The 12758-nt window shown below is 37.0% G+C and overlaps 1 protein-coding gene and 1 long non-coding RNA gene across 3 annotated transcripts in view; one reads left to right on the forward strand and one right to left on the reverse strand.

Annotated features, from left to right (window-relative positions):
* Nucleotides 1-474: 474 nt before the first annotated feature.
* LOC110679472 lies at nucleotides 475-1031 on the forward strand. Its single transcript, XR_002502512.1, has 2 exons — nucleotides 475-760; nucleotides 818-1031. It is a non-coding gene; the product is annotated as an uncharacterized LOC110679472 (long non-coding RNA).
* Nucleotides 1014-12758, reverse strand: part of LOC5575721 (regulator of gene activity) — a 72139-nt gene continuing 60394 nt past the window's right edge. Inside the window, exons 6-8 of one of the 2 annotated variants that reach the window (XM_001655776.2) lie at nucleotides 12483-12687; nucleotides 1398-1562; nucleotides 1014-1329 (exon numbers count right to left, since the gene is read on the reverse strand). In XM_001655776.2, the coding sequence (XP_001655826.2) occupies nucleotides 1101-1329; nucleotides 1398-1562; nucleotides 12483-12687 (599 nt within the window). In that variant the 3' untranslated portion in view covers nucleotides 1014-1100. The remainder of the gene's footprint in view (nucleotides 1330-1397; nucleotides 1563-12482; nucleotides 12688-12758) is intronic. The other variant, XM_021854152.1, reaches the window with a different exon arrangement.

Genomic DNA, 12758 nt, shown 5'->3' on the forward strand with positions numbered 1-12758 from the left:
ATGATTTAGAGCATAATTCGAAGTGTTCGGGTTGATACGGAGGTCATTGAAGTGAAATTGTCTACGAAAACTAAGATTTTAGAAAACCACGTTTGAAAATTAGAACTGACGTAAGTTTTAGCTCGGGAGTCTTGAGGTTTTTCAGTGAGGTCAATATCGTTATGGTATGATGCAAAATCTGATACCTTTAGATTTCTCTTTGAATGGGTTACAATAATTAATGGATATATTTTCGGGAATGCAATGAAAATTTTCAAAAATATTTGTTTTGCTCACGTTTTTTGCATGATGTTCATTTTACCACCAACAGCTGTTCATTTTACCCACATAGTGCAGGTAAAATGAACATTTGCATTGTTTTTTGCTACAGATAAATATATGTGAAAACTTTACTACTTCAGTCTGGATTCGTGTTGCTGCAGATAACATCCCTAGTTTTGATATTGTGCGATAGAATTATACAATTTCTTCATTTTTCTATCAGAAACAGGATTATATCCTTAAGGTGTTCATTTTACCACCCCTTCCCCTACTACCTGATTAACTCCACATAGAGCTGAGAGAGCTGTCACCAACAGTTTGTTTTCACATTTCAAGCATTGAGGTTAGAATATAACCACGTGTGCCACGCCATTGCAAGACGCTCAAGAATATCAGCGCGTTGTAATAACGATAAAGAAAATGGAAAAACCAGACAGAAACATTCGGAAAATTGTAGATCAAATACAGAAGATGACAAACAGAACATTGGAGTTGCGTGGTAATTTTTAGTTAGCGAACATTATTCCTTAAAATGACTTCTTTCAACACTTTTTAGTGGATACCAATCGAATGACGTCTCGCATCATCCTCGCAAACAGCGTCGAATATATTGAGGAAATCCATCACTTCCGAGAAGCTGACCGCAACAGCGAAAGCAGTCAGGGCACAGTGGACAATGGGTTCGCAAATAGATAAGATGGACAACGAGTGGGCACTTGAAGCCAGAAAAATGAAATGAAACACGACCAACATTATACTGAATCAGAAAATTTTAATTTTTTCCTTTCATCTGCTTCTTGTTTTCTGCATTTTTTCTTTTAATTACAAATTAATAAATATTATACAGACTGTCCGCTCATCGCAGCAACGTAAGCACTTGGATTTGGACATTTATCAAACTTCACTGTATCCACTTGAAATTCTTTTGGCACCCGTCGCCAATTTTGCGCATCGAAGTAGTAATACGTGCCACGTTCCGTTGTGCCATTCTTTTCGTACGGTGTCATGCCCGGCACACGAGTTATCCACACCTTCTCCTCCGTATGATATCGCCAATCTCTACTATGGCTGCAAAATGAAACGAACCGATGGTTAAACATGATTTTCTTTTAGGGGGTAAGGAAGGGGCCACTTACAGTTCCGCAGCGGCAGCTATCTGCATCAAATCACCAACATTCGTGTAAAATAAATAAAATAATAGATCATCCTTATATTTCTGCAACGTCACCTTCGACAGCTTTTCCCTTATTGACACGTTGATCAAATACTCTGGTGGTACGTTGTAGTCGATGTCTTGGGGTCTGAAAGAAGGTAGAAGTTAGTGAATTTGAACTATTACATTGATGATACTGAATATAACGATCCTATAACATTCTTCCGAAAAACCGTTACCCAGAATGCACCATTCATTAGAAAACTAAATAGCAACAGCTACATTGTAATGCAAATCACGTCTGTTTAAGGGTGTAAACCTAATTTAGAGAATGGATTTCCCTAACTTTCGCTGACCTTCCAGTCGATTTCCAGAAACATTCCAGACCATTGATTTCAACCAAAAAAAAGTATGACTTTTACCATTGACATTATATACTTTTGTAAATTTACGTTCTTAAAACATTTTACATCACATTCTCATCCCATCACACAAATTCAAGAATAATAGATAAAAACGAATAATTGATTAAAACGAAAGGACTCTCTTCAAAATACTGTAAAGATTTATTTCCGAGAAGACTCATATTCTAAACAGGTCTTCTGAATCTGATTTCTTATGGAACATCAAAAATATAAAGTTAACTCCCCATAACTCAATATTGAAGACACCATTGCATTGAGTTGGAGATACTGAGTTATTTATTTATTCATTATTTATTTACTTGGTGTTACATCAATTAGTTTGATAAAACATCGTTAACGATGTTACGCCAATTTACTCGATCCATTGCTTTGTCCCTTCAACTTCGAGTTTAGCCCACGCTCTCCAGATCATGTTGCACCTGATCAAACTACCTCGCTCGCTGTGCTCCACGCCTACTTGTACTAACCGGATTCGACGCGAACACCATCTTTGCGGGATTGTTGTTCGGTAGTCTTGTAACATGCCCTGCCCAACGCATCCTTCCGCCTTTCGCCACCATCTGGATATAGGGTTCCCCGTAGAGCCTAGTGAGCTCGTGGTTCATTCTCCACCGCCTCACACCGTTATCCCAAAGACAAATTAAAGACTCCCAAGTTCCTTGCAGTTGCCCAAAATTTTATGGCTCATAAGGTAATCTAGAATGCTGTTCAAAGTGTACTGCGATCTGTCAAACTTGGGTACCTTTTGTACTACCGAGGGACCAAATGCAGTACTAGAGGTGGTACCCAATCTGAGCCCGAGTGTGACGGACCTGGTTATCCTGCACACCGTCGTTCGAACACTCCAAGTGTTTGCAGGTCCTTTTCTAGCATGGTCCATGCTTTATGTTAATAGAGGTCCACTGGTCTTATTAGCGTTTTGGACATGGTAAATACATTTGGAGCGAGGATGAATCTTTCTCGATCGCAGCTTCTTCTGGAGCTCATAGTAGGCGCGACTTCCACTGATGATACGTCTCCGTGTTTTACGACTGACGTTGTTATCTGCCGTTAACAATGACCCGAGAGAAACGAACTCATCAACCACCTCAAAGTATCCCCGTCTATCGTAACAATCGCGCTCGGTTCCGCCTATCAACATGTACTTTGTTTTTAACGCATTCACCACTAAATTGACTGTTGTCGCTACACGTTTCAGGCGGGTGTACAGATCTGCCACCGTTCCAAATCTTCGGCCGAAAATATCCATATCATCCAAGAAGCGAACAAATTGGCTGGATCTCACCTTGGTTATTGAACCCGGCTCTCCGCATGACATCTTCTAGCGTGATGTTGAACAGCCTGCACGAAAGTCCATCACCCTGCAGAATCCCCGACGGGATTCAAACGAACTGGAATGATCGCCCGAAATCTTCACGTTATTCTGCACACCGTCCATCGTTGCTCTCATTAGTCTTCTTGTCCCAAGTAACATTAGTAGCTGAATAATAGTTTCTTCAGTTGCTTGAGAGTATGCTTGAGAGTGATTTGTTTAACTCTTATTCAACAAAAATGTTTGTTGGGGTGAACTTCTTGGGAAATCTGTACTGCCCATAAACGCATAATTGTCCCATGTGAATAGGAAATCCAGCAAACATGGGACTGACATGCATTTATGGGCAGTGTACTTGTCTATGATTTTAGCTGTACTTGGTCCATGAGTTAGCTCTTTGCGGTCGATGCTAGCATTAGCCGCTGAACGCTGATGCGTTGTGACTTGATATTCACGGCATTTCTGGAGAATTCGCCGTGCAGTGAATATTTGGTCCGTCGTCGAGCGGCGGTTGATGAAACCAGCTGGATAACTTCCCACAAACTCATTTGCTTCCACCTTTCAATCACCTCACGTCCGTCCGAGAAGATGGTTCCATCCTTATCCCTACACATTTCGACTCACTGCACGAAGCCTTTTCGGGATGCGTTAAGCTTCTCGTAGAACTTTCGCGTTTCTTGTGAACGATACAGCTGCTCCATTTCTCCATTATCCGCTTCTTCCAGGCAGCGCTTTTTGTGCCGGAACCAATCGTTACACCTTTCCACGACCCGACACGATGCTCCCGGCTGCGTTGTTGATAGCTGCGTTTATGGTACTCCATGGTACTTCTGGCAACGCTACCTTGAAATGATGCGCGTATGCGGTGGCGACGTCGGTTGTGTCATTCGCGCTAGGTTATACTTAGACACGGGCATCGATACCGTACATTGCTGATGACGAATAGTTTTGGGCGCAGTTTTACCATCGGCTATATCGGAGAACTGCCGTCCATCGATCAAAACGTAGTCGATTTGTGATTCCGTCTGTTGTGGTGATCTCCAGGTGTACCGATACGGGAGGCTGTGCTAAACGTAAATGATACGAATGGCCATGTTCTTGGAGGCGGCGAAATCAATAATTCGTAAGCCGTTGTCGTTCATCAGTCGTCGTCAGAACTCTTCCTCCTGGCCAACCTGAGCATTAAAGGTGAAGATGAATCGAAGCCAAAACTCAAATTTTCAAGAGTACAAATCTGGAGAACCAGACATCCGTTTCAGCTGAAAACTGGATCGATTGGTCACCACCAGCAAGTGACCAATCGATTAAGTTTTCAGCTGAAACGGATGTTTGGTTTTCCAGATTTGTGCTCTTGAAGATTTTAGATTTGGCTTCGATTAATCTTCACCTTAAATCTTCTATGATGATCTATTCTCTCGTTGACGTTCCTGTGCTGATGTATTTTTACGGTTGGCTGTCAGGGCCTGACACCATCCTAGATTTCTGGAGGACCATTCCCCAAAGTTCCCACCGAGGTTGGTTATCCGATCTTCCCTAAGGTTGCTCGTACCCCGACCGAACCACGAGTTACAGAAAACAAAATCGGTTCAACTACGGTTCAAGGGATTTCACGAAAACAATTTACAAGCGATAGAAATTCTACAACACAAAATGAAAATGTTGTCGGCTGATTTGAGCAACTAGGTATGATTGAATAAATGTAAAAAACTGAATGTTGTTGAAATTGTTATAATATTTCAACAACATTCAGTTCTTCAATTTATTATTTAAAACGACAATATAATGGGGGAGTTCTTCTTCAGAAACTTTTTCTGTATGTTCTCTTGTAGTTTTGCACAAAAATCAATGTCAGAATACCGCTTATAAATGGGCGTAGCCAAAGGGGAGGAAGGACTGACTGGCAAAAAAATAGTCAACTGGTTTGCTACAAAGATTAATAAAGGATAGAGTAAAGTGGGGCAAAAGTTCGAGTGGGGTAAGAGTTTCTTTTTAAGATTTCTTGCTCAATTCAAAACAAATCTTATAAATGTCATGGTGGTTCGAATGCTATTCAAGTAAGAGACTTTCAATCCAAATATCATAAAAATCGATTAGGATTTGGAAATGTTATGGCTATTTGTTGTTTTTCGACGTGAATATTGTTATTTTTGGTCAAACTTTCGTTGCATGGAACCAATTGAAGATAAAATCTTTTTCAATATTTTATGTAAGGTTGCTTTGAGGTGTATAAATTTTTGCATAAATTCTTGAAAACAATTTTTGACCCATAGTGGGGCAAAAGTTCGAATCAGCGGGGCAAAAGTTCGACCCATGTATTAAATCACGGAAAAATTTGCAAATAGGCTAAAATCCACATATTATCTTCAAATTTAGTTAAATTTGTCTGATCGTGTGAAAACTGTCACCAAAATTTTACATATCCACTTAGTTTTGCAAAAAACTGCTATTTTTGAGTATATTACAATCAACCCGGTTTTGGGCAATTTTTTAATGAGAATTTAGTGTGTATTTTTCGTCAAACTTAAGTTTACGGCTGGTGTAAAGTATGCCTGTCATAAAAGGATCGATATTTTGTGTTTTAGCCAGCGAACTTTTGCCCCACACTAGATTCGAACTCTTGCCCCACCGGTGGGGCAAAAGTTCGAATAAGACAATCAATTTTGAAACTGTTATAACTAAAAATGGGTAAATATTTTGACACAAGTTTGTTCAGCAAAATCATAGCCAATATGTTGAAGGTTCACTGTATGGTATTTGTTTTGTTTTAACTGCTATTGTTTTCCTGGAAACTTTGATTATACCACTAAGGTCGAACTTTTGCCCCATCTTACTCTATGGTAATCTTTGTAGCAAATCAGTTGACTATTTTTTCAAGAATTGGTCTTAACATTCATATTTATATAAAGTTGCGTCATGTTGAGCATTTGAACACTGAATTCACTTCTGAACTACTCGCATTATAATTATAAGTACTGTACTGGACCCCGTAAAAGTCTCCCCTAATATCAATCCACGCTGTTTGAATAATTCTTAGAGTTCAACCAAAATCCAAAGAATTTATGTGTCTCTTAATATTTTTGCTTGGATTTCCAATTTCGATCAATAATCACTCCAATATTGATTTCACAAATCGGTTTTTGGAGAATTTCGGATTTCTCTAGCGAGTCCTAGGCAGCGCCTCGTTTTTTTATAAAGGTATTCCGAAAATTCTCGATTAAATGTAAACTAGGAATAATAATATAAAAAATATACAGGGTTACATTTGAGAACTTTTGTGAAAACTGTTTTAGAGATTCTTCATGAAATTCATCAATTTATCAGATTTTAGAATCTATCCAAATTGTTCGTGCAGTTGCCTTAAAAACTTTTCAAAAACATCTCCAAAAACTCTTATGGAGTCAGAGAATTTTCAAGAATTCATTCAAACTATAATTCAAGAGTTTGTCCAAAGTTTTGTCTTTTGATGTTTTCTTTTGTTGAATTTTATCTAAAACATCTAGCATTGATTTTTCCAGGAAATCAATTTGTGATTTTTCTAGAAAGTACTTCAATATTTTTTCACAGGATTCCTCCGAATATTCAAGCATAAATTCTTCCAAAGATGCATTAGGAATTATTTCAGAGCTTTTTACGATTTCATTCAATGCTTCCTTCCGGCTCCTTATCTGTGAGAACATCATCAAAAATGCAACTGCATTTTCAAAAAGAAATTTATCAAACTATTGAATTTTAGATTCCATAGATTTCTGCAAAGAACATTCTTAAAAAAAGGCTGAACAAATCCATAGAGCAGAGAAATTTATCAAACTATTGAATTTTAGATTCCATAGATTTCTGCAAAGAACATTCTTAAAAAAATAGGCTGAACAAATCCATAGTGCAGTTCCTGAAATACTAGAAGGTATTTCAGGATGAATTACTTGACGAATTTCGCAGAGTTTGTTTTAAGATATCTTTAAAAAAAATGAGCAAAAATCCTAAGTTGAATTTTGTTCAGTAAGAAGCTTTAAAGAAATTCTTTTTGGAATTCATGGCAATTTTATGACAAGGAATAAAAAATCACCTGAAATAGCTTGAGGAAATCTCAACAAACTTCTTAAAAATTTTTTTTTACAAACTCTTGAATCAATTCCTGAAAAAAACAACATTGAAAATATACCTAAAACGGGTCTGGGTCATTTGGCATAAGGTCATTTGGCATAACGCCATTTGGCATAAAGGACATTTGGCATAACAGCCATTTGGCATAACGGTCATTTGGCATAATTTTGAACAATGTGAAAATAAAGGGTCATTTGGCATAACGGACATTTGGCATAATATCAAGCCATATGTAAAGTAAGAATCAATTGGCATAATATCAAACCATATGTGAAGTAAAGGTCATTTGGCATGTCGGACATTTGGCATAATATCAAACCATCTGAAAAGTAAGGGTTATTTAGTATTTATGATTTATTGGTATTTTATATTTTATTCAGATACTCCTTCTTCTATGTGAAAAAACTGTTGTAATAAATATTACGCAAAAGAAAAAGTCATGTTAGAAAGAAGGGCAAATTCCTATATAATAAAATAACGCGTCGAATCGCTATAGCAATAACCCTCGAAAGAATACCTTATGTTTAAAAGAAGGGTAAATCTCTAGATAAATATCATGACTAAACAGGATAACAGAAGATGAGCTAGGGTGTCAATCAGTGACGCAATATTTCTTAATTTGAAATTAAAAACGAACCCGATCAAGCACTGCACACTGGTTCAGGAAGCTAGTTTAGGCGGACATGAGGTTTTCGTCTCGATTTATTGATTTTAGAGCCATAGTTGCTTCTGATAATATGTTCAGCATTTTCGGTTCCGGATCATTTGGCCGAATGCCGTTCGCCCGAAATTGAAAACAAAAGTGAACTACTGTTAGCATGGATTTATAATGAATTTCAACGAACTTATTCAGCTTATTCATGAAGAAAGTTACACCATCATTGATATACACATAATTAGCTTTTGAGTAGTAGCTCAAGAAACAGTTCGTGCTGAAAAAAGTACATCCTAAATGTAAGCACTTATTCACTTCTCTGCTAGCGGTGATAGCCACCTTCAGATGTTTGTAGTTAGATTTTGACAGTAACCAAAAAGGTTTAACACTTTTTCGTCCTTCTGCTAGATCGGGTTGCTTTGATCCCTCGGATCGTACTAAGTAATATATGTCATAGCTCTAGCAACCACAAGTCTTGGTTTCTTTGACTTAAATATTCCCCGAGTAGTTTATTGCTATACGCAAGCAACGATGCAGAGTTCAGTTCACAAGTTGCAATCTTAAACTTGGAGGAGAATGACATCTCACCCAAGTTGAGGAAAAACAAATTGAATAAGACGTAAGGCATTCTGGGGTAATATGCACTCTTGAGGCAAAACAACCCCACGGTGCCTTTTATGAGTATTTGTAAAACAATTGGAAAAGATTCGTCAAGGGCGGATAGGAGTGACCCACAACCAGTGCCGTAGCGTGCGGTTGGCCAGGTTGGCACCCGCCAAGGGCGCAAGCCTTAAGGGGGCGCCAACACGCGTGACACAAATGGTAAAGTTTGAAAATACATATTGAATTCAAACACAATCTCTATGAATCACAATATGGATCCTGAAAGAAATTTTCATGAAATACTGAGCATGAATCTAACATAGTATTTGACTGGATTCAACCAAAAAAATGTCGAGATTCTCAAATAATCAAGGTGTTCTATATAAACTATGTGTGGTTATGATAGAACGCTTTGCGGTTCACCGACACTTTTGAACTTTTTAAACCATCTTGATGACATATTTAATCCAGGGTGTGGTTTTCTAAGAAATTAACAAATCCGCACAGCATTCTGCGAATTATTCTTCCCAAATCAGTGGTACATTTTTAATAACACTTAAAAATATTGTACGCTAGCTGATAGCCATTTGATTTTACAAAAAAAATTGAATCAGTAGGATTGATATACTCATTTTTGGTTTTCAGAAAGCTATAGATGACGTAACCCATCGTACCTTTCCTTAAAAATTCATTTAAAATTACTTTTTTAAATGATACTTTATGAAAATGTCTTGGCCAAGACAACGTGAATTGAAAAAAAATCTTTTTAGCACTAATTTTTTTTTTATGAAAAATGATTTTTTTTATTTACGTTTTTAACACTTCAGTAGTCGTGCTGTTGTATTTTGTACAACTCTGTTAAGAAAAGCTCGCAAGCCTTATACGGCAGCAGTGTGGTGAAAAGTGTAACACATAAGCGTATGGCTTTGGTTTTTTTCAAGGTTGTACTATTAGTGTCATATGATATAAATATCGGATAAAGAAGCTTTTATTTTTTTAATCAATATTTTTAAAATGTTTAGAAGAATTTTTCTTTAAATAAACATTTTACTAAAATTGCCACCAAAAAATTGTTAGAACACCGATTTTTCATATTTGTTTCTTATTATATAAATTGTAATATTCTTGGGAATTTTTCAAATAACATTTAGGATAGATAGCAAAATATAGCATAGACTAAAAACACTTCAATTATTGCACATCCATAAGGAATACACGGGTTGTTCAATAATTGGCACGTTTTTAGTCTGTGCAATAGTTGGCAATCTGCCCTAATAGAAAAAAGAATTTGCGTTTTGTCCTGCAGGAATTAACTCAATAATCAAATATGTTCTAAATTTCTAGCACCCTACGATTCTTTTCTAATGAATTCTAATGATATAGTTCGCGTTAACTCTCACCATGTTAAATAGATGTGTACAGTTTTGATTGAGAGGCGCTTAAATGGAAGGGCGCCATGAACCCACGCTACGGCTCTGCCCACAACATGCGATTTTACAAATTCAACTTCCAGGAAAATGTCTAAATTTTTCTAAAATATTCATAGAATCCCCAAAAAGTAGTTTTACTCCTGGGGTGCATATTACCCCTGATGCCCTTATTATAAGCTTTAACATCAATAACTATGAGAAATACTTCACTCTTGAAAGAACAGCCTATGATCAAAAGAAGGAAAAATCTCTTATGAAAATTTAGGCAAGTTTAATGCATATAATAGTTTTATCAGGACAACTACAAAGAACTTCCGATTATTTAAAGAAGGTAAAATTCCCAATTAAAATATAAGCTGAACTATTTTCAATAGTAATGAAACCAGTATAACTCGAATGAATAGTCTATGTGCAAAAGAAGGAAAAAATCTGATGAGATCAATAAAACACTTGAAACCTTATTATACCTTTGGTAATCCAGAGGCGAATTAACCGTCACCTCAGAATCTTGACGCGATGTAAAGAGTTCACAACTTCGTCCTGAATTAACGGGTTGATTTTATCATTCTCTTAGAGCTCTTACAGAGCATATAAAATCAAATATAAAACGTGTATTTATATAGAAAGAAAAAGTGCATCGTTTTTTAGTTGTTTTTGATTAACTTGGAAGCTTCTGAAAGAAATTCACCATCTTTTTCTTTATCGGTATTTCGTCTATTAGTAAGCGATATCACCGGATTGGAAGTCAACATAAGTCGTATAAAATACATCTACAAAGTTTACAGTCCGATTGAATTCGGTGGTATGATTTAACCGGATTCTTCTGATGGATTCATATCGCACTTATTGGCTTCTTCGGCGGCTTGCCAGAGAAGAGAATAAATAAATTATTATAGAACAGATTCAGCTGTTACTAAAATAAAACAGTAATAAAATGCTAAAATCTTCAATTTAAGTATGTACAGAAAATATATTGAAATTATGCCAAATGTCCGTTATGCCAAATGACCCTCATCTTTCACTTAGTTAAAAATTATGCCAAATGTCCGTTATGCCAAATGACCGTTATGCCAAATGTCCTTTATGCCAAATGGCGTTATGCCAAATGACCTTATGCCAAATGGCTTTATGCCAAATGGCCCGCTCCCACCTAAAACAATGCAAATGTAATTACTGAATGAACTTCAGGGGAAATATTCAAAGTCATTTGTTGAGAAAGTAGATGTACCTAGTTATTAATTGGTTATATTTCTGGAAAACCCTTGAGAAATCTTTGGAGTGGGATGAATCAATAAGACTCATGAATTGCATCGTGTTTTTAAGCAAAACATTATATGAAATACACTGATGAGTTTCTGGAAGAACTCATTGGAGAATGCAAAATAGCTGGAAGGAAAAAATAAACAAATCCTGGAGAAATTTCAACAGGAATCCTGAAACAAGTTCCTGGAGAAATCCTTTCGAATTCCTTAAAGGAATACTTCGAAAAATATTCGGGATGTCTGAAAAAAATTGAAGAGTGTTGATGGAATATATTTTGGACAATTCTTGGAACAACTGCATAACATCATTATATTCCATGCCCAAGTTTAAACAGCCGGTCAATATAGTTAGGCGATTCATGCAAAAATGGTGCATAGGTTGTGTCTGTAGATACCCCTGTATGATACTAAACGCGAGAAAGGTATCCTATCCTCGAGTTTTTGAATAATTTGATCGAGGGGAACTGGAAAAATGAACCAGAATATTCGGCAGATAAGAATTTGCGCTCAGATCATGAACAGATGACAAGCCGAGTTGTTAGATGTCATGAATATCACGTGACTTTGACGATTAAGTATCGCTAATATACCTAATCCTTCCCCGTGAAAACAGTCATCGAAAAATGTTGTTTTCCGATGACTTGTTTCCGAGGTTGGTAATACATATTTGCTTATGCTATATTTCGCATGGAACGGTGCCGTAAGCACTTATATTTATGCTTTTCCAAATTTTGACGTTTAACAGCACTGGGCACAAGCAGTGAGTAAAAAAATCGGTTCCAATAGTTTAAGGATCGAATAGGTATTATTCTTTGAAATATCAAACAGATTTTGTGGAAAAAAAAAGTTTAGCAGATGATTGTTGGCATTTTTAAAAGTAGATGATCGAGTCTCGAATTTTCAAACCCCAAAACCAACGAGTTTTACGCAACAAAAATTTGTCGGGTTCGGGCTTGAACATCAAATTTTTATCGAGTTCGCGTCGGATCCGGGTTTGATTTTGAAATATTGTTCCGTTTCGGGTCGGTCCGGGTTTGGAGTCGGGTTCGGGTTTGTAAAATATGAATTCCGTCCATATTTAGTGTAAAGCCAGAAATGGCTGTACTAGAAAGTTTTGCTTTATGAGCACCGAATATCTGCATCACTGCTCTTTGCAGTAACTGCTTTTCAACAATATATTTTTAAAAGTTGTATATAGGTAGCTTTCTGGGGAATGGTACATTCTGGGAAAAAAAATTCTTGGGAATGTTATGTCATCAATATAACTAGAACACACTTACCTCGCCGGAGAATCGGCAAAGGGGCCGCCGAAACTAGGATACAGGTTCTCGATCGAAGTTAGGTTTAGTCCGAGGGCCGTCAGGTCCTGGCCCATTGCCAACGTTACCAGGTTTGGATCGGATTCGGCGGCGCGGATGAACGTTAAGAGACCAACCATACCGAATTGGTTATTGACCATACTAGCAGGAATATTCGTTACCATTCCTGAAACAAAAATAAGAATTAGAGGAGAATATAGATTTATTTAGCAGTTTCGTTCAGTTGGGAGTGGATGG

The sequence above is a fragment of the Aedes aegypti genome, chromosome 3 (assembly GCF_002204515.2).
Source record: "Aedes aegypti strain LVP_AGWG chromosome 3, AaegL5.0 Primary Assembly, whole genome shotgun sequence".
Taxonomy (NCBI): domain Eukaryota; kingdom Metazoa; phylum Arthropoda; class Insecta; order Diptera; family Culicidae; genus Aedes; species Aedes aegypti.